At 38.3% G+C, this 26,212-nt stretch overlaps 1 protein-coding gene across 2 annotated transcripts in view; it reads right to left on the bottom strand.

Moving 5' to 3' along the window:
• The window catches only part of GPR158 (G protein-coupled receptor 158), a 184,048-nt gene that overhangs the window by 147,657 nt on the left and 10,179 nt on the right, over positions 1-26,212 (bottom strand). For both annotated transcript variants that reach the window (XM_051802307.1, XM_051802308.1), the window contains exon 2: positions 21,407-21,512. In XM_051802307.1, the coding sequence (XP_051658267.1) occupies positions 21,407-21,512 (106 nt within the window). The remainder of the gene's footprint in view (positions 1-21,406; positions 21,513-26,212) is intronic.

Genomic DNA, 26,212 nt, shown 5'->3' with positions numbered 1-26,212 from the left:
ATTCTGAATAATTGTAATGCTGGGGGTACCCCTGAGCTGGAGTTGACCTACAGCTGAACTTTCCAACCTAATATTATATTTAGCCTAGTATTGTATATAGTCATATATCTGCTTATTAACCAAGATGCTATATAATGCTTAGTAATGCTTTAAGAGTACACATTTATGTTTGTTAGCACAGCATACTAGTAGTAATTAGTAAGGCTTGTATGTGTTATAAATGTGTCTTCCTTTTAAGTTAGGCCATAAAAGCAGTAGGCCTCACATATTTGCAGCTTGTTCATATTTGAGATATAAATGTAGCCATAGTTCTGTATTTAGAGACTGGTCAAGGCCATGGGGCATTTGATAGTAGTTGGTCCAAACTTTCTCCCTTTTTAAACACAGGGGAAACTCCTCCTTTTGTTCTGGGAAATGGAAAGTCAAACTTGGAAAATCACTGTTTAAAAGGAAGGCTTAATCAAGAACAAATGCTACTAAGATAACGTAGGAAAAATATGAATTCCATAGCCAGTTAAGGAGATTCACAGAGCATGCAACCTGAATTTTACACATAAAGGAGCAAGGAGCTAAAGCAGATGAAGGACAGTGTCAGGGAAAGAGGTTACAAAAAGATGAACATGATTGAAGTTCCATATGGAGTCTGGTAACCACTGAACTTCAAATCAGCAAAGGAAACTCTGAAGGGCTCCTGAATGGTTAGAAATTAGCGATGAAAATTTATCAGGTAAACATTCCAGTCACCTGAAAGACCAAAAGATAATAATCTTTGAATATAATACAAGGAAAAATATCTAATAGTGAAGTAGGGAGATTATATCATCTCTGAATTGAGCAATGGTGAAGCACATTCTGGGATGTATGCCCATTCCGGGTGTATACATTTTGTGAAGGATCAGTGGTACAGTAGAGTAAATCCATAAAAAGATCCATAAAAATGAGATGAACACCAGAAAATGGGCTTTACAGGAAGACTTCATCATAAAAAAGGCTGATTAGTTTAAATTGAAACATATTTTCACAAAGAAGGCAAACTTCATTTGATAACTAGCCAAATATCTATAGCAGAAGTTGTTACCCAATAATAAAGGAGGCCTTTAGATAACATGATGTGATGAGGCTGATAGCTACATGTTATCTCTGAATCTATATATGCCATTACGATTAAAAACAAACTGAAGCTAGATGCATTTAAATACGGAATAAGAAACTTATTTTCACACAGAAACCCATCACAACCAAAAAGATCATTTACCATTTGCAATGTAAAAACTCCCCGAGTCATTGCCTTGTGGTCTACCAAGTATATGCAGAAATTCAGAAGTAATTCTAGGTAACCTAAGCTGCACAAGGGATTTTAGGTTTTTGACTTCTTTTCTCAGGAAACTACTGCACAGAACTGTTTCACAAAAGGTGTAACAAAGAAAGCCTGGGGTACACTCTTTCAGTAATAACATAAGACGAGAATGTTTCTTGTTCAGTCCCTATGCCTGCAACTACTCCAAGACTTTTAATTCTCTCAGTAATTCAGCTGGTACTTCTGATTTTTGTTTGCCTCACCTTGAAATATTTACAATCTTGGTGTTCTCCAAAGGTAGGAGACTGTGAAAGATCAGCTGCAGTCTATTAGAATGATAATACAGGGAACACAACCATGGAAACTTTCCTGAAAGCAAGAGAAAAACAGTCTGAAATAAAAGTAATAGTAGATTGATGGAATATGGCTGGTCCTTGTGTAAAAATGGATGACAGAATCCCTTCAGTTTTTGAGTTAAAAATGTGAGTCTGCTTTTAATGTTCATAATAGGTAATGTTCATTTTGATCAGGATGACAAGAATCATTCCTCCTAAGAAATAAAACAGCATCACTATTAATAAAAAAAAAAAAGACAGAAATTATTTATTTTAGATGCCAAAAAGACACATATAAAGCTATGTATTTCTCTGGCTCTTATGAATCCTTAATGAAAAATGCATCTTTATCCGATATAAGCCAACTGATCTTAATCAAAACAAGCTGAGGATGCAGAGGGTGATGGTCCTTATCTCTGTTAATCACCCAGTAAATATTCCTCTTTCCCTTTTCAGCAAGAGATCCCTTGGAATCAGTGAATACCAGACCTTGCAAAAACGACTGTTCAAACTGAAATGTTTCTATACTTTAAGAAATGTGAAGACTGCCAAGATGTAGACTGAAGATGGAAGGACAAAAGAAGAAAAAATGCTTGAAAATAGCTTTCAATAATTTCTGATTAAATAAAAAAAAAGGTGTTTTAAAATATACTCTATATTGTGTGACAAAGAAATTAGGACTTCTAGATTCTGCAACTCTTACATCAAGTAGCACTTTTTTTCAATATCACCTCACTAAACCAGCAGAGCTGCCTGTGAATTGAGGTGTAACTAGAGTAATAAGCATCTTTCTCAGAGGGTGCAATGGCAATGGTCCTGTATTTCATTAAATTTATATTCATCATGCCTCTGATACCAGAGCTGGGATACAATTTACATATCATTTCATTTTTCTGTGTACATAAAAAGATTTCCCTATTTCTACCAAGCACTGGTAAGGACAGTAATCCACAACAGTAAGAAAATTCCAGTATTGCTTTCTGGTCTATTAAAACTAATAATCAGTTCTACTGCTGTGACAATGCTGGCAAGTCAAAAAAACATGACTTTTACTCAGTAGGGAAAATACCATTTTTGCAAGAGAACTGAGACTGAAGAGATTCTCAGTAGATAACAAATGAGATCCACAGGGCTCAACCCATCTCTGATTCTCCCAAACCTCTGTTAATTGTCCCTTCCCACCATGAAACAAACTCCAAACATGGTTTTCCTTGCCTAAGGAGTCTCACCAAGCTCACTATATGATATATAAGCACTCCTAGCATTTTCTGCATGCCTTTATCAGTCTTCAAATAAAAATGGCTTGCTTGTGTCTGTCAGACACAATCCAATTACTTAGGTGTTCAATTACTGAGACAAATGCTGACACATCCTTTTGATTACTCTCTTTTTATTGGTTCATACTTCTTTGACATTACTTATGAGCTATGGTGTCCTGTATGTATTTATGCAACACTTGGGAAATCATGTCTTCAGCACAAACAGGAAACAACTGAGCTATCTGTACCTAACCAGGCAGCACACAGACGTGTCTAAATTTGTGTGAACTGTCCCAAACTCTGTGTTACCTATCTTTCTTTGCTACTGCTGCTACCTAGGCTAGGCAGATGAAAGTTGTCTTATGGACCAACTTCTCATTTTTATCCTTATTTAAGTTTGAAAATATCTTTGCCTATCAAACAACCCTTTTCAGTACTACAAATCTCCTCCTGGAGGTACATAAAAAAATTAACTAAAAAGATGGGCAGCCCACAAATCCAAACAGAGTGGTCTTGTACCTTTTCTGATTGAAGACAAGTTTTACAGTGTACTGACTTCATTTCTTCAGTCACTCCCAAGTCAGACTTCATATTAAGAATGCACTTAAGCTTGTGCTGCAAATTGATGTGGCATTTCAGTACCACTGAGGTTTAAATCATTCTATCCTGTTTCTAATGTACTCCTGATCATAGAATGGCTTGGATTGGAAGGAACCTTAAAGACCATCTAGTTCCAACCCCACTGCCATGGGCAGGGACACCTTTCACTAGAGCAGGCTGATAAGAGCCTCATCCGATCTGGCCTTGAACACTCCCAGGGATGGGGTATCCACAACTTCTCTGGGCAGAAGATGTCTGCTCGAGGACCTTGAACCAATTTGCGAAAGGATTCGAGTCAGAGCCTTCATTTGAGGGTGAAAGACTTTAAACAGCCAACCTAATTGTTGGCTCCTTTATTGCTGGTTCTCTTATTGCTGTTTGCACTGTCATAGAGAAACAAGGGTTTCAAGTCTTTCTTCCTAACACTGTTATTTTTAAAACAAGGTCATTAAGGTCTAACTACCCTACGGCCACTAAAGACAACACAAATAATTGTAATTAAATCCCTGAGAAAGGCAATTCCTCAATTTTTCACTACATTCCAAGGAAAGAAAGTTTAGACTGCTCAGCACCTACCAGTCACAAGAGAACAGAACAGTTTGTGTATTTACAGTCAGCTTTTGGACCTACTTTTCTTCTTTTCTGATGGAAATAAACAAACTAAAAAAAAAAAAAAAAGGTAATTTAATTATAGTAATGGTTCATATATAAAAACTCCATCTTGGTAAATCAACCATAAAGGGTAAGCCCTGGAAGCCTCTTATTGACATTGCTACCTACTGATTAACTGACAAATGTTGTAGGCAAAGTGCATAAAAATACTTGAGAAAAGCAAGTTCAAAACAACATTTACACCTGAAACATTAAAATACTGAACTGGAAATTTTTAAGATACTCACCTGCACTTAACACTCAGTGTTAGACATAGCACTGATTGGTACAAACTATTCATAACTTTGGTCTTGCTGTAGACCTGGATGAGATGAAAGTTAGGAAATTTTTCCCTCTAATTTTAGCAGTAACACACACACAACCTCAGAGAAAGGTGCTCCTCAAGTTCCTTAAAGACCAAGTAACTTAGTTTCAGATAGATAAATTAATTTCATTCTTATTTCTGAATTCAATCCTTGGTAACTATATGATACACTAAAGGTGGTTGGACAAACATGAACCCGATTTCATCTCTTATAAAGAAGCCAGAGCACAGATTAACTTTGAGATTTTAAATTGAGTTTCTATGAGTAGAAGTTAAAGTGTGGAAAATACGTAAAAAATCATGAACACAGAAATCAGGTAATAGGTACAAATATAAAACAGCGAGGAAGGGAAAGAGCAATAATTTTAAAAACTTCTGAGTCATGCTTTGGGACTTTGTCACCTTACACGTGACAGTTGCCAGAGCAATGCCTCAGGTTGGAATTGCTCAGAAACGCAAGGCTCAGTGATGATTCGACAGCCTGACTCAGAAGCAGTTCCTTGGAGTCTGAAGAGTCACATTCAAGTAAAACCCTGTGTAAGCAAGAGGAAAAAGTAGCCCTTTAATAGCCTGTCAGTATTAATCTTGAATAATCTTCAAGTATTCTGTGATTCCTCCTGTCAAGCTAAGACTGGTATGTGAAACAAGCAGCAAGATATGCTCCCTGCCACACAACAGTTTAGTTAGGTTCTTTCTTAGAATAACTAGTTCTAAAATCAGGTTTTTCTCATTCCGTCCAGGCATTCAATTACACACCAATTACCAACTGTAGCAGTAAAACAAGTCTCAAATACTATGTCCACCTCTGGAGTTTTGAATTTTAAAACTAGTTCCAGCCTTTCCACTTTGGGTAAACTGGACATCCTGACCCTGATTTGACTTCTTAAGAGACAGCTCTGGAAAGAACATTGCTAAAATACAGAAGGAAAAAAAAAAAGAAAAGAAAGAAAGAGTTACTTAGTGCAGGACAAAGGAGTTTTTAGCTTCTTCATTAAATGGAAGGAAATAGATCATATACAAAATGCATGAACTGGGAGCGACAGAGATGAATAATGTATCTCTTACTTGTTTGCATAATGGAGTTATTTGATCTACTTTGACTTCTCAGGTAGAGCAAAACCAAAACGTAATGGTTTTCCCACCTTTTTCCAAGAAAGTCTTCAGAAATTCATGTCCTTCTAAAGGCCACAGGATGCTATAGAATACTAATGAACTTCCAGTTGTTGTTGGTACACCTGTAAAATAGTGTAGGCAATGTTGCCCCTTTCAGTTCAATTCTAAACAGAATTCAAGGGCACCACTCTCTAATGAGAAAAAGCTGAACACCTGACCAGACAAGCTTCTGTTAACTTTACGTGTGGTAGCCTTCACTGTTTTCCATTTTTTTCTCTTTTAATCTTTTAAACTACCCTTGAAAGGATGACGTCCACTTCAAAACCAGAAGACACCCTTCCTCTGTGGCTCCTCTGCAGTAATGTTCTGCTGGAACATTCTGCAGCAGGGAAGGGATTTTCAGCTTCTCAACTGAAGTTATTCTGCTGTCATAAAAGGTTACAGCCAGACATCAGTGAGAAAGGAGTAAACCAAGACATAACCCTTCAAGCCAAGTAGATTTTTTTTTTTTTGGTCCTCATATCATCCCAATATGTAAATTACCAGTTGCCAGACTTCTGTGGTACTTCATATCGTGCTTAAAAGTCAGTACACCAGATCCTTCAGAAGGTTTGGTCCAGCAGCTGAAGAGGGCTGCCTGGCCTGCCCAAACTATTACAGTGGCTCTCATGTAGGAATTTTGGGTGTGGGCAGACATGATGAGTTGAAAACCCCGAGACCATGTGTGGACAAACTAACTTTACAGGTGCTCAATAGCATCTCTATAGCAACAACTTCTTGCTCTGCTGTGTCTGGAAATTTCTTATGAATCCTTGTCTCCTGTAATGTCAGAACTATACATATTGGGTAAAAAACGTATTATTACAGAAAAACTTTGGCATTACTTTCATTCTAGCTAACCTAAAATGAACACTAAGCCAAGGGATTTACCAATAAAAATACTGCCTGATAAATTAAATTTAATTTTAGAGTCTAAAATGTAAGTTGGTTCTAACTTGCATTACAAAAACTTTCTACATAGTTTTCTACTAAATAAAAATGGTTCACTTACCTTAATAAAAACACTTGCACTAATAGGACAGCATTTTTCTCAGTTTACATATTTGAAACTTAATAAAATGCCTTTTTCCCTATCTGATTTATTTAGTTAATATTGTCACTAAGCCCTTGCAATTAATTACATCTTTAAGTAAGAGGTTTCTGTCATTTACCTTTCATTACACTAGTTTCATTTTTTAGCTTACGAGCTTGCTGATCTCTTTCCCTTTTATTTATTGTTGTCAATTTTAAGTTCTAGGAAAAAAAAAAAAAACAAACTAGAAAAGGATCTTCTCATTGTGACCTAGAAGATGCTGAGCTGTGTTCCATAAAGCAATAGCACACAGCAAGGTGCACAGGGCTTCTCTGCCAGAATTTGCTCGGGTGTATTGACAAACTGGGCATCAGTGATTTAATTGCTACAACCCTATGTTTGAACCACTGTCCTTATACAACAATTAAGTTGTTACCTTTCAGGGACAGAGGCTGACAAAGTAGTTCAACAGATGTTAGTTTTAATCATAAGGAAGAGCCGTTTGTTTCCAAGCTTCCTATTCCTTGGCTTGAATACAGTCTACTTGACTACAACCTCTTCAAGTCTAATTTACAATTGCTTTTAGGAACATTTAATTTCATTACGATAAACATGCCTGTTTTCCTTGTATTTGTGATGCAAAACCCATCACACTTCTTCCCAGTACAAGTGGGATTTTTTGGGGAAGAGTTGTTAACATTTGTTTCCATACCTTCAGAGAACTAGAGCAACTCTGGCACACAGTATCACACGACAGAACACATCCTCAGTATCGTTTCTCCTGAAGAATTTATACCAGTGGCCCTTCCTGTGAAGATCAGATTGCACCTCAACATATGGGACTATCAGAAACTGAAATGTCAGTTAGTGACATTCTGACAGAGACAAGGAATTCTTAGGGAGAAAAGGGAATAGATAAAAACAACACTATTTTGAGAGAGTGCTGAAAAAATACTCATTTTTGAGTATATATTGTAAATATCTTTAGAAGTTTTGACAATTCACCAACTCTCCAATAGGTAATCTCTACCTTTCAGTGAGAGCAGTTTCTTGAGTCAACTCTCACAAGATCAGTGCCAGCAGTGGTTTAAGTGAGAACCTACTTAATACAAGTAGGGAAAAAGAGCAAAAAATAAATTTAAGAAAGTCTTACGTCCACTGTTTTGAATCTGAACCTTTTCCTTAAAGATGGCCACAGTGATTCGGGGAGAAGAAGCAAACTGTGCTAATTTCTTTAAAAATGTTGGGTGTTTTTGTATCTATCCTAAAGAAGATTGACTCAGTTCACACCTGCAGCACTTCCTCTGTGCAAGTCAAACTGGCAGTCTCAGGGAGGCATCCAAAATCTAGTTGTTCTTTTTCTTCTCACAGACTACTTTCAGGGAGAGATGTGACCAGTCCAGTGATACTCCCCAGGAGGAGCACAGGGCCAAAGATACACATGATGAAATGATTCAGCACTTCTGATACTTTATTGACTATATTTTAAGGCAAAGGGGAGCATTAGAGGATATAATCTGACCACCTATGTAACACAGACCACAGCAATTCAAACAAAACATCTCAATCCAGATCCCAATGGCATGTGAATGGTTAATAAGGGTTTTCCAGAAAGGTATCTGGTCTGCATTTAAACACCAGAGAGGGAAGAGGCTGCACTTGATTTGACTTGATCTTCCTGGTTAACAAGGAGAATATCCCCAGCATCACTGTGCATTTGTGATCAAAGTCATCAGGACAAAATAAACACCACAAGCAAATGTGGAGTTACACCTTCACATGCCCTCACTGGCTGGCAGAAGGGGTCTCACACTGAGCACCTGAGCACACACACATTTGAACAACACACAACTTTCTGCCAGTTTCTAAACTCACTTCAGCCCAATGCTTCACAGACTGTATTTATTAAAGACACTATGTAAGCTGGTAAGAAAATAAAAGTTACAGGAAAATAATAATAGAAAATATCAAAAATTATTTTAGAAAGAAAAGCCAAAACTCCAATGTATTTCAGTAGGTAGTCAATCCAGAGAGGAGAAAAGCAAAACCAGACTTAAGGCAGAGTTGCACACAGATAGCACCATTTACATCTGCATACTTCTCAAAACCAGGAACACGATCTAAAACCGAAGCTAAACTAATCTAGAGACTCCAATTTAAAATAAGACTGCAGACTCAAGAGCACAAATTTATATAGTTGTTTAGGGTTGTTTTTTTCCAAAAAAGCAAAGTGTGGTGTGGGTTTTAGTGGAAGGAGAAGGTAAAAAGAAAAGGGTCTGATTGACCCAATTATGACACTAAGGCAGATTAAAGCAAAAATAATTATTGGTAACATCCTTTCAAAAAGAGGAAGCAGAAACAAAAGACTTCTTTAACCTGCACAAAGGTGCTCCAGAAATCAGAAAGAATGCCAGCCAGGAACCAGTCTGACCTTAATGATTTGGACCATGTCCACAGAGCTATACTTGACATACACTTATGTTGCTTGAACTGATGGTTAAATTGAACACAAAGATCAATAGCACCTGAAAAGGTGATAGAGAGCATGATCCCCTGAATGGTGAGCTGATTAGCCTTTGCTGCAAGAGGGAAGAACATATCCCATTTGCTTTCATTCTCCCTCCAAGATCTAAAATGTCTCTCTACAGAGGATGCTCTCGAAAAAGCTCGTCAACAGAACAAAGCACAACTGGAACTCTGAGGGCCAGCACAATGGGTCAGCAGCTCCACTCACAGATTACTGCTTCTGTTCTTCAGGACCAAACAAGGATTAAAATTATATTAGTGAGAAATGTCTGCATGCTACAGACTGAAAGACCAATTCCTAATGTAAAGCTATTGCCATGAGCTCACAGAGTAATGGATCATCTGACTAGATAACTATAAACATTCTCACACTTGCAACTCAAAATTATTCATGACTTAATCAAGGCAAGAAATAATATGGAAAAAAAAAAACAAAAAACCACAAGGACTGTTTTTTGTAACAGTGTTTATATCTTTGGAGAAAACTAAAGGAGTGAAGTAAGAGAACAGAGTCAAATGTTTGATGTTTGTAATTGACAGGTGAGATGTTCCTTCACTGAAAAGTAGAGTTAATGTTAACAGTGTTATTCTTGCCATATAAGTCTTACTAAGAAGGTAAGTATTAAGCTGTTGTATATGATTTATGCTTTTCAAGCCCTCCTCTTCTTCCACCACTCTTTTCTCGGTAGGACATTGAAGCTTGTAGCTCTGGCTTATGGGAATAGCTCCTCTGGCCACAGGGTCCCCCTGACATACACAGTGCTTCACATACACACCAACTTCCTTCTCCCACGTCTGTGAAACATGACAGTCATTTCTCATGTAGCATACACACATATTTAAATATAGAATTAATGCAAGGACTACGGAAAATTCAGTGAGAAGTAAAGACTTCAAAATTGATGCATCTCAATTATTATAGGTATTTTAACATTTTCACCACCTAGCAGTTTTACAACAAAGATATAGAAAGAGGGGAAACACTTCAATTTGCTGCAGTGCAATACAATGACAAAGATGCAAAATGTCTCTATAATCATGTAATCACTGAAGAAAATATTTTTTAGGTTACACTTGTAACAAAAATGACTGCTATAATGCACCATTTCTTTTAAACAATGCTTAAAAAGAAAGCAGCTAGAATAATCCACTTATGCATAATTAAAAGCAACACTCCATCACCTATGGAAATGAAACATAACTGAAATGTGCATTAAATATGCAAAAATATTTCTTCCTAAAGTAGCTGACTGAATAATACTTCATAAAAATTGCCTCTTATAATTACACAGTCTATGTAGCAATATAGTGGTCCCTTAGAAAGCATTATTATGGAGTCCTACCCTGCAAGAAAACTCAAATTTTGAAATTAAAATTCATTCTATTACCATGAAAAAAACCCATCAGTCTTGGAGTTTTTCACAAAAATATTCCAGAATATTCATATCAGGACGATTGGAGCATCTTATTTAAACATTTATTTCAAACAAGCATCCTATTAGTTACCCATATAAAAATTCTGTATAACTAAACTACCAAGAAATGTCTCCTTCAGCTAGTGTAAAGTGGTGATTACTTTAAAGAGCTCTGGAACAATATGAACACAAGAGCTTAAGCTCTACAGGGTAAATGTTTGTTCTCACACATTTAAAACCTATTTGTGCCATGTCTTGTACACACTGGAATGTAAGGATGTTTTATCGTGTCTGGTAAGAGTTTACAAGTTCTGGAGTGGTGCTTTATTTGACTTCCTTTCTTGGAAGAGAGAGACAAGCTGTTTTGGGTGAGCTCAAAAACACAATGAATATCCAACAGCAAAAGACAGATATGATTACTGACAGAACTGGACAAATGGTATCAAAAGTTTCTAAACCTTTCAAGAGGCAAAAAAAGAGACACTTTTGGTGAGGATTTGACTGATAGACAGGTTTCTAGAAGTGCTCACAATGTTATCACCAAGCCATTTCCATTACCATACAACAGGACTCTCTCAAAGTGTCCTTTTCTTATTTTCTTCCCATAAGAAAGGATTAAGACTAATGCACGTTTTTGATCAAGTTTTATCAGTTTTTCACATTACACAAATTATAGAGTAGCACCCTGAAAAACATATTTTCATATTTCAAAATTAATACTTTTTTAAATGTTGATTCAGGAAAATGCACTGCTGGTGTTGGTTTCACTACATTTCAGGACGAAAAAAAGTATCAAAATGTCTTAATTTCAAACAAGCCTATAACAAGTTACTGAGTAGCCCTAGCCATTCTCTAACTCTAGGGCAGTATTCTATACATTGCAGTCTAATTTAGTCTGTTTGGAAACCTCACATTTTACCATGCAGCATACGTTGCCCAATTAAATCTCATTACCATATCCATATTGCAGATCTTCCCTCCACTCAAAGATTTAAGGGTTAGATACTTAGATAATATATATGAAGGGATAAAAATATTTCAAACCTAGCCCAAGCAGCAAGCCAGTATAATTCAAAATTTTAGCATTAGCTCTACTAAATCAGCTTTCAAAGTATTGAAAGTAACTAAGTAGAGATTTTACAGCTACTACCTGAAAAAAATAAATACCTGGATATACTTACTCCATTTCTTCTATTGTAGTAGAAGAAAAAAGTGTTACAGAAAAAGTGTCAAGTAAATGATTTCTCAAAAAAAACTTACATGCACATCTTCACACACTTATAAGAAGTTTAAAAGAAACAAGTGATAAGCAAAAGCAGTCGGCAATGGAAGAGAGTCTTGACATAAGTGTAAATAAAGCAGAGTGGAAACACAAAGGTCAAAAGGGATACCATATTCTCTGGATATAAATCAGACAGCAAAAATGAATCATGCAAAAGATGAAAGAGCAGCTGATCACAAAATCACACAGCAGCTGAGCCTGGAAGGCACCTCTGAAAGTCATCCAGTCCCAACCCCTGCTCAGAGCAGGCTCAGCTAAAACAGGTTTCCCAGGGCCATGTACATTCAGGTTCTAAATCTCTCCAACAGTGGAGACTTCATCACATCTCTGGACAACCTCTTCTAGTGTCTGACCACCCTCACAATTTAACAAAAAAAAAAAAAAAAAAAAAAAAAAAAATAGGTTTCTTTTACTGGTTCAGTTCGAAGCACTGCCTCTTGTCCTGTCACTGACTACCCCTTAGAAGAGTCTGTAGAAGAGTCTGTCTCTGTTGCCTTTACACCTTTTCATCAGGTATTCACATACATAGATAAAATCTCCCAATCTCCCAAACATTCTCTTCTCCAGGGGGTACAGTCTCAGCTCACTCAGCCTTTCCTCATTCAACTGGTGCTCCAAACACTTAATGATTCTGGTGGTCCTTCCCTGAAGTCCCTCCAGAGTATCCATGACTCTTGAACTGAGGAGCCCAGAAGAGGGCACAGCCCTCCAGAGGAGGCCTTGACCAGCTGGCAATGCTCTGCCTAACACATCCCAGGAGGCTGTTGGCCCCAAAAACACACTGCTGGCTCATGGTCAACTCAGTGTCCACCAGGACCCCCCTAAGCCTTTTCTGCAGAGCTGCTTTCCAGCCATGCAGCCTGTACTGGTGCAAAACAAAGACCACTATCTCCCCAGCCTCTGTAACATCTCTTCCCAAAGCAGCTCTAGCAGAATGCCTCTATGCAAAGGACCAAGTCCATCACAGCTCCACAGATACATCTATACAGATGCTCATGCACATGCACTTATATGATGTTCATACACATGCATACAAACACAGATTAGCTGTAAATATATATTTATATAAAAACATAGACACAAAAAACATTTGAGGAGTACAAGTAATTCAATTTATCAGCTACAGAGATAACTCAGTTTGTTTCTCAGGTGAAGCCAACATAGTTAGCTGTATTTTAAAATGCAACAGTAAGACTATGGCTGATTTAGATGAAAGACATGGGACTCACTTTGCTTAAATTAGAATGCATAGTTATATCACTCCATGAACACTTTTTTCCCCCTAGCAAACCACATTTGAAAGAGGAAAAAATTATCAGAATGGTTAGATGGAATTAGTTGTGAAAAAACCCTAACTGTTACATTCTGACAAAAAGAGTGGAGCTCAATAAGCAAATCCTACTATCTATTTCATGCAAGTAAATGAAAACTGATTGCCTTGAGAACAGTAGTTGTGGTAAATCTAGGGACCAAATTTAACTGCAGAGGAATTCTGATCCTGCTGCAAGAAGAAAACAGTGCAGTATAACAAATATAAAATTGTCTGATTGGTCTCTATGGCAATATCTAATTTCCCTCACCATCCCTTGTAAGTTAAGGGGGAATCAAAGACAGTAAATATTTTATTCATCTTAAGAAGTTTATATGTATAAGATGATGGGAAGAAGTGTTTTTTCTTTCATTACTTTTTCACTGATAGAAAGAAGAGTAAAACCCTTAAAGGAGATGAATGATAAAAAAATGCAGTAACATGATGAAGCTCAGTAATGGCTTATAAACTAGCCAAAACACAGAAAAAAAGTAACACTCAAAAATCTAAAGATCAAAAATCAGATGTTCTGCATTCCCATGTTAGTACTAATGCTTAATATATTAATTATCTAAAAGAGTAAAGGGCAAGAAAGTCATGAAGAAACAAAAGAAGATATAAAGCAGCTTAGTAAAGACTAAGAAATTTCCAGGAGATGAGTCCCTCCTCAGTGAACAGATGATCTCATAGCCATCAGTTTACACTACTGGCAAACACAAACCATAAGGATAAATCATATTGATTACTGGGATTCAAACAAAAGCTTAGGTAACCCAAAAGCAGTTATTTTTCACTTGCAAAAAGCATTCACCTCCTACCAGAAGTCACCAATAAAAATTACTGTATTTGAATGTCTAATGCTATAAAACTGTGCTTCAAAAATAAAACCAAATTAGTTTTTTTCCATTAAGGCTATTACTATGACTCAGTACATTGCTTTGAATATGAAGATTCAGCCAGTTTTTCATCTTGGGACCTTTAATATGCTTTCAATCTGATTTTAATTTGTTATAGAAAAAGAGGAATGAACTTTCTTCTTTAGGTTAAATTAAACTTGCCTCTTGTGCAGGTATCATGAAGTACAAAAAAAGCAGGAAAAACAGTTGCTACATTTCATAAAAGCTTTTTTCTAAGTAAGATAGACAATGAACTTTTTCCATCAGTTAACTGTTTCTCAAGTCCCTGGGGGGTTATTTTCAAGAAAACTGTAGAACGTGTGCATGAGCAGAACTGTCTTAATTTAATAACCAAAAAATCCTCCGCAGTTTATTGCCTGAGTAAACTGATAGCTAAATGTGCAAGTCAGGGACAGAGTCTGCACAGTTCACAGGAAGCTGTGTCCTTAGCAATGACAGCAAGTGTAGCAACAGTGTGTTTACCTAAGAGGAGGTCAGGTAACTTCATTATTGCCCAGAATTCTATCACAAGTCAAGACCACTAAGAAAATTACTAAGCTGGTCAGACTTCAAAAATATATGAGGATGCTTAACTCTTCCTGAAGTATGGAAGTATGGGGTGGGTGGGTGCACACTGGAATGCACCCCAAAATCCCATTCTAAAGACAATGCAGCCTGGGCCCTGGCTGGAGCACATCAGGACTCTCAGCTCACACGCTTGTCATACCTTTCTGCAGAAACCAAACTCCGGAGGAGGTAGTTTGCACACCTGGAAATCACTCTTCAACTCCAGTCAGGGCATCTATCAGCTCAGAGATAATCACTTTGCCTCTGCACCCCAGCTCTAAGATGGTGGTAATAGTCTTTATTTTACCTCACAGGATATAGGAGTACTTACATATCTTCCAAAATAAGCATATCAAAATCTCTCACAGAACAGACCAGATCCTTTGAAATCAAAATAGATATTTATCTATTTGCATATATGTAACTGTGCTTAATGCTATTAGATACATTTTGCAGATATTGTACAATAATTACAAATGAGAGTCCTGAATGAAACTCTGCTCTGTTTATGCCTGGATTTGATACAGCTTCTGTCACTTCACATCCGGGAAAGGTAATTCACAGCCAGTCTGCCAAGAGAATGGTACAGCCTGGCTACTGTCCCCAGGCTCCTTGTTGCAAGGCTTTCTGTGGCTCCCAGTACACCTCCATCTTCTGTTTCTTGCCCCAGTTACAGACAGAGTTTCTCAGCCTCTCTCCAGGGAAGAGCCCTTCCCTGGGCCCACCCCCCTCTCAGAGACTTTCCCTTTGCTACCACCACGTATATTTTGTTCACATTCCACCAGCTAACTAAAATTCTGGGCCTCACCTCCCCCCTTCCCAAAAACAATGGAAAGAAGCACCTGTTCAGCTAATCAGCATTGTCTAACAGGATGCTCTATTAAGCAAAGAAAGATCCAAAACTGTAGGTATAGCTCTGAAAGAAATGGGAACTGATGCAATGCTACCATCACCTGTCATATGCAAGACAAACCAAATACCTCCCTGCTATTTTAATTTCTAACAGACAACATCATTCAGCCAACCATCTACCACTTTTTGTGTTTTAACTCTGGGGGAAGAAAAACAGCAGCAAATAGAACTGACCCAGATGAATTTAAATGCTCAAAGTTAATACTGCTAACTAGGATGAAAGGAATTGTTGCAAAGGTCTTCTCCTTTGAAGAAAACACTGATAACCAAGATTAGCTCCTGCAAAATACAGTCTCATGTAAAATTTTTCTCTTAAAAGCAAAAACACTGTAGCTAAGCAACATAGCTCTTCCCTAAACTGAAAGTTGGTTTTCATAGCACCTTGTTTATCACTGAGAACTCTGACAAACCTCCACCTTATTTTATGTAACAGTGTCTGGGGGAGTGCCAGATTAGATCTGGTTTACAGTCACAAAGGGACTTTTCCCATGAATGCAGATGATGCGAAGTTATTTTTAAAATAGCATCCAAAATGTTCTTTGTGTCTACTGCATGCTCTTCAAATACCCCAGGTTGTGTGAGCAGCGATCAGTTGGAGAGAACAGATACACCTTTCTGCTTCTGAATCCCAAAGTGCTGGCTTTGTTTTCTTTCCCTGCATACTAAAAGGAGCCACTGCCCTTTCTGCCTTAGATTTCCCCTTCAGCCCAGGATTTAATACAGCATTTAGTATTTGGATTCTATCACTAAAGATGTTTTCTTCTAAGAGGAAATATATCCTGACATACAACTCTCTACTCTGGTTTGGGTACTTCTCTTGCCCTATCTTGGATGCAATCTGTAGCTCCAAGAATGATTGTTTCCAAATTAGAAGCTAACTGTATTCCATAAGACCATTCACTTCTCTTTCAGATTTTCTCATTCTGACTGCACTTTTTCTAACAGACAAGACAGAAAATACATGCAGGTAATAAGCAAAACCAGTGATACTGGATATGACCCACTGAGTTCGGACTTCAGATGCTAATCTCCTGCCATGCTTCCTCTCCCACAGACTATGCACATTAATATTCTCACTTTGACAAGGGCATTGAAAGGCATTTGCTTGAAAAACCTGGAAAGCCTTTGTGTTCTTTTCCTCTTCTCTTCCAACTCAGTCCCTATTACAATTCTATTTTTAATCAGCCCCCGCCTCCCCCTTTTTCAGCTGCTTGTCTGTAGTACTGGGTACAGTATGATAAAATATGATGGTCCCAAATGTTTTGCTAAACAATGGAAAAAAGATTTTGGCTGTAATGCACATTTGTTTTCCTTTCTCAATTGGCTTTGTGTTTGTGCAGAATAAATACACACAATAGGCCTATGCATCTTTCTACAAACAGATATACAGACACTGTATATAGACAGCAATGCAGCTTTCTTGTTTACTCTGCCTCTCTCATTTCCTCTGGATATTTTTGCATGCTGTCATTTGTGGAATACTGTTAAAACCCAAAGGGATGTCAGCTGAGCCTGCCTCACATTCCAAGCTGTTGGCAGGTTCATTAAGGACAGGGGAACAGTGTGGAGTCCACTGCCACTTTTCACAGAGTGCTGCTGGTTGGAAGAAGTCAGCCGAGCTCAATGGGCTACACCAGCTGATTTCTTCAGATGCTCCTCAGCCTTGATTCTATTGTTGGTGTCTCTACAAGAACTCTAAAGTTGTTACTAAAAGTGCCAGCAGTTGCTGACAGCACGTATGGGGAAGAAATCCAATATAATAAAAGAACAGTCTTCAAGAATTTCAAACAGGGTAAAAATGCATGTTTTCTTCCTCCCATAACCAGTCTTGACAGTACATTGTACTGCATTGCCTGTGCAATGAAATTACTCTGGATTTGTTATTGGGCAACTACACTTTTTCTACATTTGTTAATTGCAGAATTGTCTGTGTTATTTTGCAGTCTACCCAATTTAATTATTTTTAACTCTGCAGATATTACATGCCTCATCTCTAGCAGTCCTACAGAATCCAAATTTCTTGCCCATATAGCTTTTGGGGAAGCTGTTCTCTATTTGAGCATCAAGTTGGAGGGTAGGAAGAAGAATTGTAGCTCTCCATGCTTCACTATGAGCTGACCTTTATTCCTCCAGGTCAAAAAAATAACACCTGGCCATCAGCCTCTTTTGGGCTGATACAATTATCAAAAAAAAAAAAAAGAAGAGGAAAAAAAGTCACAACCGAAACACATTTTAACCAGTGCTGCAGTTTGGCTTCCCTGTGTTAAGTCTTACTTAACTTCTTGCCTAATTAGACTCAGCAGCTTCCAGTTATCCTAAGGTTAAAGGAGTGCACTCTTGTTCTTCCAGTTCATCTAGGCTGCTATGAAGTCAGGGTGTACTGTCCACAAAAGAGAACAAATCAGGAAAAAATTTGACTATGTATCAGGAATTTAAGTAGTCAAATTACAAATGGGAAATCCAAAGTTCCCTGAGGTTGCTTTTGCTTGGTGTTCAATTTTAGGGCACCATACCTAAAGCAAGATATTTAAGAGCCACCAATCCTAAGGAAGAACACCTAAACCTAAGGACAGATGGAATTTTAAGGAGGAATAGTATGTCTAAGCATTTTGCATATTTGAGTCATAATATTCATTAGTTCCTCAACCAGACACTATTCTTCTTTCAAGAAAGGACTAGCACTACAACTATTTTATCACAATCAGGTTACTCTTTATGACTTTCCGAAGACAAATCCCAGTGTCACAGTTAGCATCATGTCCTAATGATTCTGTGCCATACCATGTGAAGGCAGTACAGTACTTTTAACAACAGCCTCTTTATTTCCTGGTAGAAGTTGAATCCCATCCACTCCTTCCCTTTTTTTCTGTCTAGCACATACAGACCACTGGCTTACCAAATGCTTACATTCACTGCAATGCACCTCCATCTCCCTCCTTTCAACTGATTTTTATTTAGAAAATAAACACTTCAGAACAGCACAGAAAATAGGGGAATTTGTCTGCAGTGTGCCTAACAGATTCTAGCCACTATAAAATTATTTGAAATAGAAGACAAAGTAAAGAAGTGTTTTAAGTAATCCATTGGTTGGGTTTTTTTTTTTCCTCTTGTTCATTCCTTAAGTCACTAGCTATGTTTTCATAGCATCAGGGGAGAGGGGAGTTGTATTTCTGAAATACTGAGCTTTGTGCCTTAGATTTAATGGCACTGGTAGCCCAGCCACACGGTATGGGCTATGCAGTAAACAGACTTTCAGAGCCAAAGCAGAAATTCACTATGGCAAAGCTTTACCAAGTAGTCTGCACAAAGCTTATGTTGCACTAAATACTCAAGTCACTTCACAAAACTGAAGAGAGCAAGGAGCGTCTAACTTAAGCAGAACTGGAAGTCCAGAAATCTCCATTCTCTTCCTTACTCAGCTGGAGACAGACTTTGTAAACGGGGGTAGAGCACTCCAGCATCAGCAGATTTCTGTACTTGCCTCTAAGTAGATAAAAGAGAGCATACAGAGTATCATTTTATCAGCATTTATGAGGAAAACTGTGTGGAAAACATTGTTGCACAATTACGTAAGTTACCTTTATCCCACATAGTAGCACAGGAGACCTGCTCCTGAAACTATCCCTGGTTTCAGCTGAGATAGTTTCTTCTTAGTAGCTGGTACAGTGCCGTGTATTTTGGATTCACTATGAGAATAATGTTGATAGCAACAGTCAAAACATCAGCGTGTTAAGCAATGCTTACATTAAGTCAAGGACTTTTCGGTTTCCCATGCTCTGCCAGAGAGGAGGTGCACAAGAACCCAGGAGGAAGCATAGCCAGGACAGCTGTCCCAAACTGGTCAAAGTGATATTCCATACCACAGAACATCATGCTCAGTATATAAACTGGAAAGAGCATCACTTGTGCTTGGGTTTTATTTTCCTTTTTTTGCCCATCATTTTAGTAGCAGTATATTTTATTATCATTAGCACTATTATGATTTACTTTGTTTTACTTATTAAACTGTTCTTATCTCAACCCACAAGTTTTCACTTTTTTCCCCAATTCTCCTCCACATGGCTTTGGCAGCAGGGGAAATGAGAGAACGGCTGCACTGTGCTTAGTTGCCGACTGGGGCTAAACTGCAAGAGAACTGCTCATAAAGAAAGTACATTTTTCTTTACAGACTGAACTCTCCTAAAGCAGTGACCATAGGGTAAAAGGAGACAAAGCTTTTCTATAGATTGTTCCCAGCAACTCCCCATGCCCACTCTTATTAAGCAAGGACTTTCATCCTCTTCAGCTGCAGTAAGAAAAGGCACCTCCCTGCCATTTTGGGGGAGGTTTCCATTACCTATATGTTCTTCCCTTAGCCATGACAGCCTTGTTGATTTAACAGTCTAATAAGTGTCATGGAGAAGGAAGAACAGCTGGCAGGTTTATTCACCGCATACAAGTTGAAAAGCCTTTCATGAAGTGGCATTCATCTCCTTACCCAAGTTATTAACAGCTCCAGGTGACCCCACCATTGATCATTTTTTCCATTTTCCTTTTGCCTTGTTTTTTCTTAGTCTTCTCACAGAGTTGGGGTTTTTGCCCCTCTTCTTCTTGGTTGCAGAAAGAGATGCAACTTACAATCCCACCCCTCTGCTCACAAATTTTGCTCAAAAGACATCAAGAAAAGGAGGAGCACTTGCCAAAGTACATAATCACATTCAAGATAATTATCATATGTTAAAAAACAAGGTTTACCAAATCACATGGGAAACAACATTTCCTTCTAGGAAGAAACATGAAACATTTAAAAAGTATTCCCTTAAATTCAGAAGACAAAAAGTACTTCACAAAGAAAAACATATTTCTCCATTTGCAGAAATATTTAATCTTTAATTAGTCTATATCAAAGACTTCCTTATTTCTCATTTCAAGTTTATTTTAAGAAAGTAATCGAGTTGAAAATCAAAAGTGAAAAATACCCAAAAAAATAATGTTTACAAAAATTCTGAGTTCTTGGTCAAAAACGCTAGCAGTTGAATTCACCAAGACCAACTGTTTTCCCAAATTCAGATTTGGCTTTGATAAATTGGCATTTTACAGCAAATTAGGGAAAAATCTCCTGACTTCTGGCAGACAACGGTCAACTTTCCCTACTGTCCCTTCTCAAAGCACAGAAGTGCAAGAGGTGCCTACTCTCACAAATGGGTGCCATAAACCATAATAAGAAAAATCATTGAATGTACTTTGTTTTAAAGTTTCATTGAACACATGACTGGCCAGGCTGAATGATCTATGATACGCTAACAGATGGAGTCAGACACAGACCTTCAGAAAAAAGGGGAAGCAGGAAGGAGTTGAACAGAAACATTTTAGTCAGCTCTGTCAAAATGTTGGCATTTCTACTAAGAAAGAATTTCAGTATCCAATTCTGCCTGTTATTCTGTATCATTCTATCAAAAGATCATGTTTTTCTGACTAAATTACCATTAGCATTTGAGCAACTTCTACTATATTTTGCAAAGCTGTCCAAGCAAAAGTGACACTGACATTAAAAGCCTATTTTCATTTTGAGCACAAAGTAATTGTTTGACTTGCAAAGCAGAACCTCATAAATCATTTCATTGGTAATATTCTTTTCCCCTGTAACTGTTGTTTCTTCACAATAACTTAGCTTCTGTTTCATTTAACACAAATAATTCTAAAATGTAGGCACTCCTGAAACTCACGCACACCAAAACACCTTGCACAGAAAGATTCCTTCAGCCTACAAACCATATTTAACATCTATTAAATAAATAACATTTATACTACAGAGATCTACTCATAGTGGAAAGATTTGTTATTGAAGTCCCTTAGAGACATACATACCTCAGAATTGTTGAGATGACACCTGTGTGTCCCCGAGAACCACCCCTCGCTCGAACACTGGTCAATGTCCACCTTCTGCAAATTGATGTCAACCTTGACAACACCTCTGAAAAGAGAGAGAAACAGTTGCGAACATAAGTCCAGATATAGGTTAAACTTCTCTATGATGCTGTAGCCTGCAAAGCAGAACTACATCTTTCCTTTAAATATGGAATTTGATAAAGTGTCTAAAAACAGTTTTGTGCTCCCCAAGTCATGGTCACAGAAACACATTCTTATTTTAGACTTTACTTAGATGTATTATGGCAAGAGGTCAGCAAATGCAGTGCATTAAGCATAAGGTGGAAGTTAAGAACAAGTTATACACTCAAACAGTGCAATGCCCTTCACATTTTACAATGCAGCAAAGATCCAAAATTAATACAATGAAAGACGTGCACTACTTTTTCTGAGGCAGCAACCTCGCCAGCCAACTCTGAATAAAAGATACCAGGCACCACATCTCACCCTCCATCCAGAGACAACTACATCCTCCCCTGTGCTCCAGGGAACCCTATTTGCTGAAACAACTGGCAAAAGCCTTTTTCTGTATTTTCCCCAGAGACACTCCAATGTCTGCTGACATTCAGGCCTCCCCTCTGCTACTCAGCATCCTCCTCCAGCAGGCATTCAAACCCTCTCCCCCAGTTCCTGCCAGTTGGTCCTGGTATAAAACCTGATACAACATCAGAAAGCAGCACGAGTTAGCAGTAGTCCACTGATGTCTGTGAAGCCAAAAAAAAAATTTCCTACACACGCAGGTCCTCAAAGACCAAGTAAGGACAGTCCTCTGAACTGTGTAAGTCCTATGCCAAGAAGACTCAAGTTTTCATCAAGTTTCCCTCAAAAATTCTTTTGAAAGAAAAGCTAACGAACCCATTTCAAGGTCAACACTGTTTTATAAACAACTCAAAAATCACCAGAAGAGAAAAGCTGCAAGGTTGGAGTTTCAGATCTTAAAAAAACCCTTCAAAGACTTTGATATTCTCTCTAAAATAACCTCCAGAATGACTTTGGACATAGAACATTTATAGCATCACTTTGTGAGAACACATTATCTGTGACTGCTTTGCTGCAGTCTGGACTTAGCAAAAATGTCAATATGCAACTTCTAGTTGCTAGATCATTACACAAGCTCACTCACAGTGGATGAATGCTCTCTACTGATTTCTTAAATGTATGGTACCATTCCTTTTAAGTCAGCCATTTCAACCACTTTAGACAGAACTTTTCATTTCCACAAGTCTGAACTTCTACAACTACAAACACCATCATCCCTTCTTTCTCGCTGTGGACTAACAAGGACATGGTCCAACCTCTGTCTCAAGAACACCCCACTCACCTTGAAGTGTGTTGCCTCTTTGAATCAAATCTCACAATAATACACTAATAACAACAACATATCTACAGAGCCATATATTTGAGAGGGTGCTTACTAACAAAATTAGAACAGGCATAAGAGTGAGCTTGATCAAAACCAGGACAATATTGTTGACCCCAGTACAATCAAGTGCTAAGTATCCACAACAGCTAAATTTGGGCATTCTTCAGACATGCTATACAGTCATTGGAGAAACATAAACACATCATTTAAGTGATCAGAAGAAGAATGCATTAGAAAATTACGTAACACAGCCAACAGGAAGTTGGATAGTACAGGAACACTTCATCCCCCTCAATCTGCCTAGAATCTAAATAATCTGATGCCAGGCATACTTAGAAATTACCTGAAATATTTAAGTGCTGGTTCGAGCAAGCTCAATATAAAACAGCACACACTACACTTCTAGAATATTTTTATATACTTTTAGTTTACAGCTTTGTGCCTTTGTACACTTGTTTTGAACAACAGCTTCTCCAGGAAATGCTCAAACCTTACTTCTACCCCAACGAACTGGTTTTTCCATGTTCCAGGTGACAACAACCTCAAGGGGCAAAACTGCCATACTGCACAGATTATCTCTTTAAGGTGTTGATATCAGCAGATTACAAACTTAATCTTAACCAGGTAAGAAGGTACCTGACTCAGATGCTCATAGCAGTAGAGGTAGCCAGTTACTCATCTAGTCACATGCAGATCCCACCAGGTCCATGTATACAGAAGAAAAGCAATATTGCTTCAACCTTATTCAAACTGCAACTCATTCACCTGAGAAACTCTCAAGCACCTTAGAGAAGGTCTTATTTCCTTTATATGGAAAGTTTTTCCCTCATGTACATTTTGGTTTTAAGTGGTAGAAGAGGAAACTCCCCTTTGCTTCTACAAACACTTCTGCAAAGAGAAGTACAGATTGCAAATGAAGAGCAAACTAATCATTGCTAGGAGAGGAGAAAGACCTTAAGAGTTTGCTGTGTGGTACCACCAGCAAGCCCTGTAGGAACACAGTGTCGGTAAAAAAGGATATAAATATTTTCAAAAGGAAACTTAACTAGACACTACTTGCAAGAAAGACCACACACACGCCAGAGGAATTAGGGTCAGTAAGCACACTGAGCAAGCATTTGAGTGTGGCCTTGTACCAGAAATGCTCCAATTTGGAGAATTCATGGTATGTTCTAGTGGGACAAGCATCAGAAATCAGGATAGCATCTTAAGACAGAGCCATGTACTGAAAAGAAAGGAGTGTACTTCTGGATTTCTCACATCAGAATAGATTGGGTAACTCATATCCTTTGAAAGCTCCTGAACTCAATTACTTTGTCCAAAATAGATGCAAAAATCAGATTCATACAGCAAGTGTCATCGCAAGAAACCTCTTGTGATCATTCAGTTCAACCACCTGCTCAAAGCAGACTCAGTTCAGTTGGGGTTTTTTTATAACTTCAACAATGAAGACTTCACCAGCTCTGGGAAACCTGATCTAGTGACTGACCACCCTTCACAGTGTCAAGAAAAGTTTTCTTATGTTTAAAATAAATTCCTTGTATTTCAGACTGTGCCCCTTGTGCTTTCTGTATCCCCATTGAATAAGCCTGAGAAAGGTCTGTTTCTGTCTCTCTTTTACACTTTTTCACTGGGTATTTGCATACACATAGAGTGATCCTGGAGCCTTTTCTTCTCCAGGCTGAACTGTACCAGCTCACTCAGCTCTTCTTGTCTGTCAGACACTCCAATCTTGAACTTTGTGGCCCTTCACTAGGCTTGCTTCAGTACATCCATGTCTCCTGTACTGAGGAGACCAGAAGCGGACACAGCACTCTTGATGGAGCCTCACCAGGCTGAGTAAAGAGGAAGGATCACTTCCCTCAACTCATTGGCAACACTCTTCCACAGATCAGGAGGCTGTTGGCCTTCTTTTCCACAAGCACACATTGGTGGTTCATGTCAAATTGGTGTCCACCAGGATCCCCCAAGCCTCTCCTGCCAAGCTGTTTTCCAGTCATTAAGCCCTCAGCCTGTATTGGTTCATGGGATTATTCCTCCAAAGGTGCATCAGAGGGCATTTCCCTTTGCCAAACTTCTAGGTTCTTGTTTGCTCATTTCTCCAGCCTGTTTCAGACCCCCAGAATGGCAACACAAACAACTGGTCTCTCAGTCACTCCTTCCAATTTTTATCATCTGCAAACTTGCTGAGACAACACCCTACCCTATTGTCCAGACCACCAAACGAAAACGTTAAAGAGAACTGACGCTAGTATCAACCCCTGGGATATATCAATAATGACTAACCTCCAGCTGGACAGACAGTCATCTATGCACAGAAGGCTACTGGGTTGGTTAAATACTATTTCCCCTTCATAAACGCATGCTGACTGCTCCCAATCACATTCCCTTTCCTCATGTGTTTCACAAGGAGTTTTCACAAAGATTTGCTCCATCACCTTTTCAGAGATTGAGGTGAGGCTGATCAGCCAGCAGTGCTTGAAGACATCAAGTTCCTTGGCCTTTTCAACATCCTGCATCACAAAGCACACTCTTCCATTCAACAGCAAAGACCTTGGAAAGGACCTTTAAGATCATTGAGTCCAACCATTAACCTAATACTGCCAAAGCCACCACTAAACCATGTCCCTAAGTGCCACATCTACAGAACTTTTAAATATCCTCACGGAGGGTCACTCCACAACTTCCCTGGTCCAGCTGGCCATACTATTGCTGATACAAGATGTTCATGGTCACAGTCATATTCAGATTGTCTCCATATTCTTCTCAGGTTACCTGACCCTGCTTCCACCTCTTGCGCACTTTCATTTTATGCTTCAGTTTTGTCAGGATCTCCTTGTTAAGTCATGCAGGCCTGAAAGTCATCTAATTTCAAAATATTTTCATAAAACCTCTTCCAGAAATAATAAAAGATTCTTCCATTTCAAGCTAAATGTGTTTTCCTTTTGCTTCTCTTGTGTTAAAACTTTTCTTATGAGAATGTTTGTCTTTCACAAAATACAATCTTCATCAACTCAATACAAACTTTTCTACCTACACTCTTCAAAATGCACAACCTGAACTTCTAATACGGTTAGGTTGTTCTAGTTTTCCCCTTTCTCAAAGCTTTGCGAATTTCTGGGGTGAAAATCTACAGCAAGGAGAAACAGTACAGACCAGGAGCAGGATCATGAAAGCAATTTCTAAGTTACAATCTACCACAGGTTTTCAATTTTTTCCCCCATGGTGCACATTACTGTTTTTCTTTGAGCAATACATGTGGCATTTACAGAAAGCATCAGGATGGTACAAGACTTCTACTGCGTTCATTTGGGATGCATTGCCATTTTAAAACACCACCTCGGACTTGTACCCCACGATTATTACACACAGAGTACACCAAT

The sequence above is a fragment of the Manacus candei genome, unplaced genomic scaffold, assembly GCF_025592945.1.
Source record: "Manacus candei isolate 608988 ecotype Guabito, Panama unplaced genomic scaffold, ASM2559294v1 h1tg000056l, whole genome shotgun sequence".
Lineage (NCBI taxonomy): Eukaryota > Metazoa > Chordata > Aves > Passeriformes > Pipridae > Manacus > Manacus candei.
Note: the sequence above shows the minus strand (reverse complement) of the source record. Positions and strands in the feature narration are given on the sequence as shown.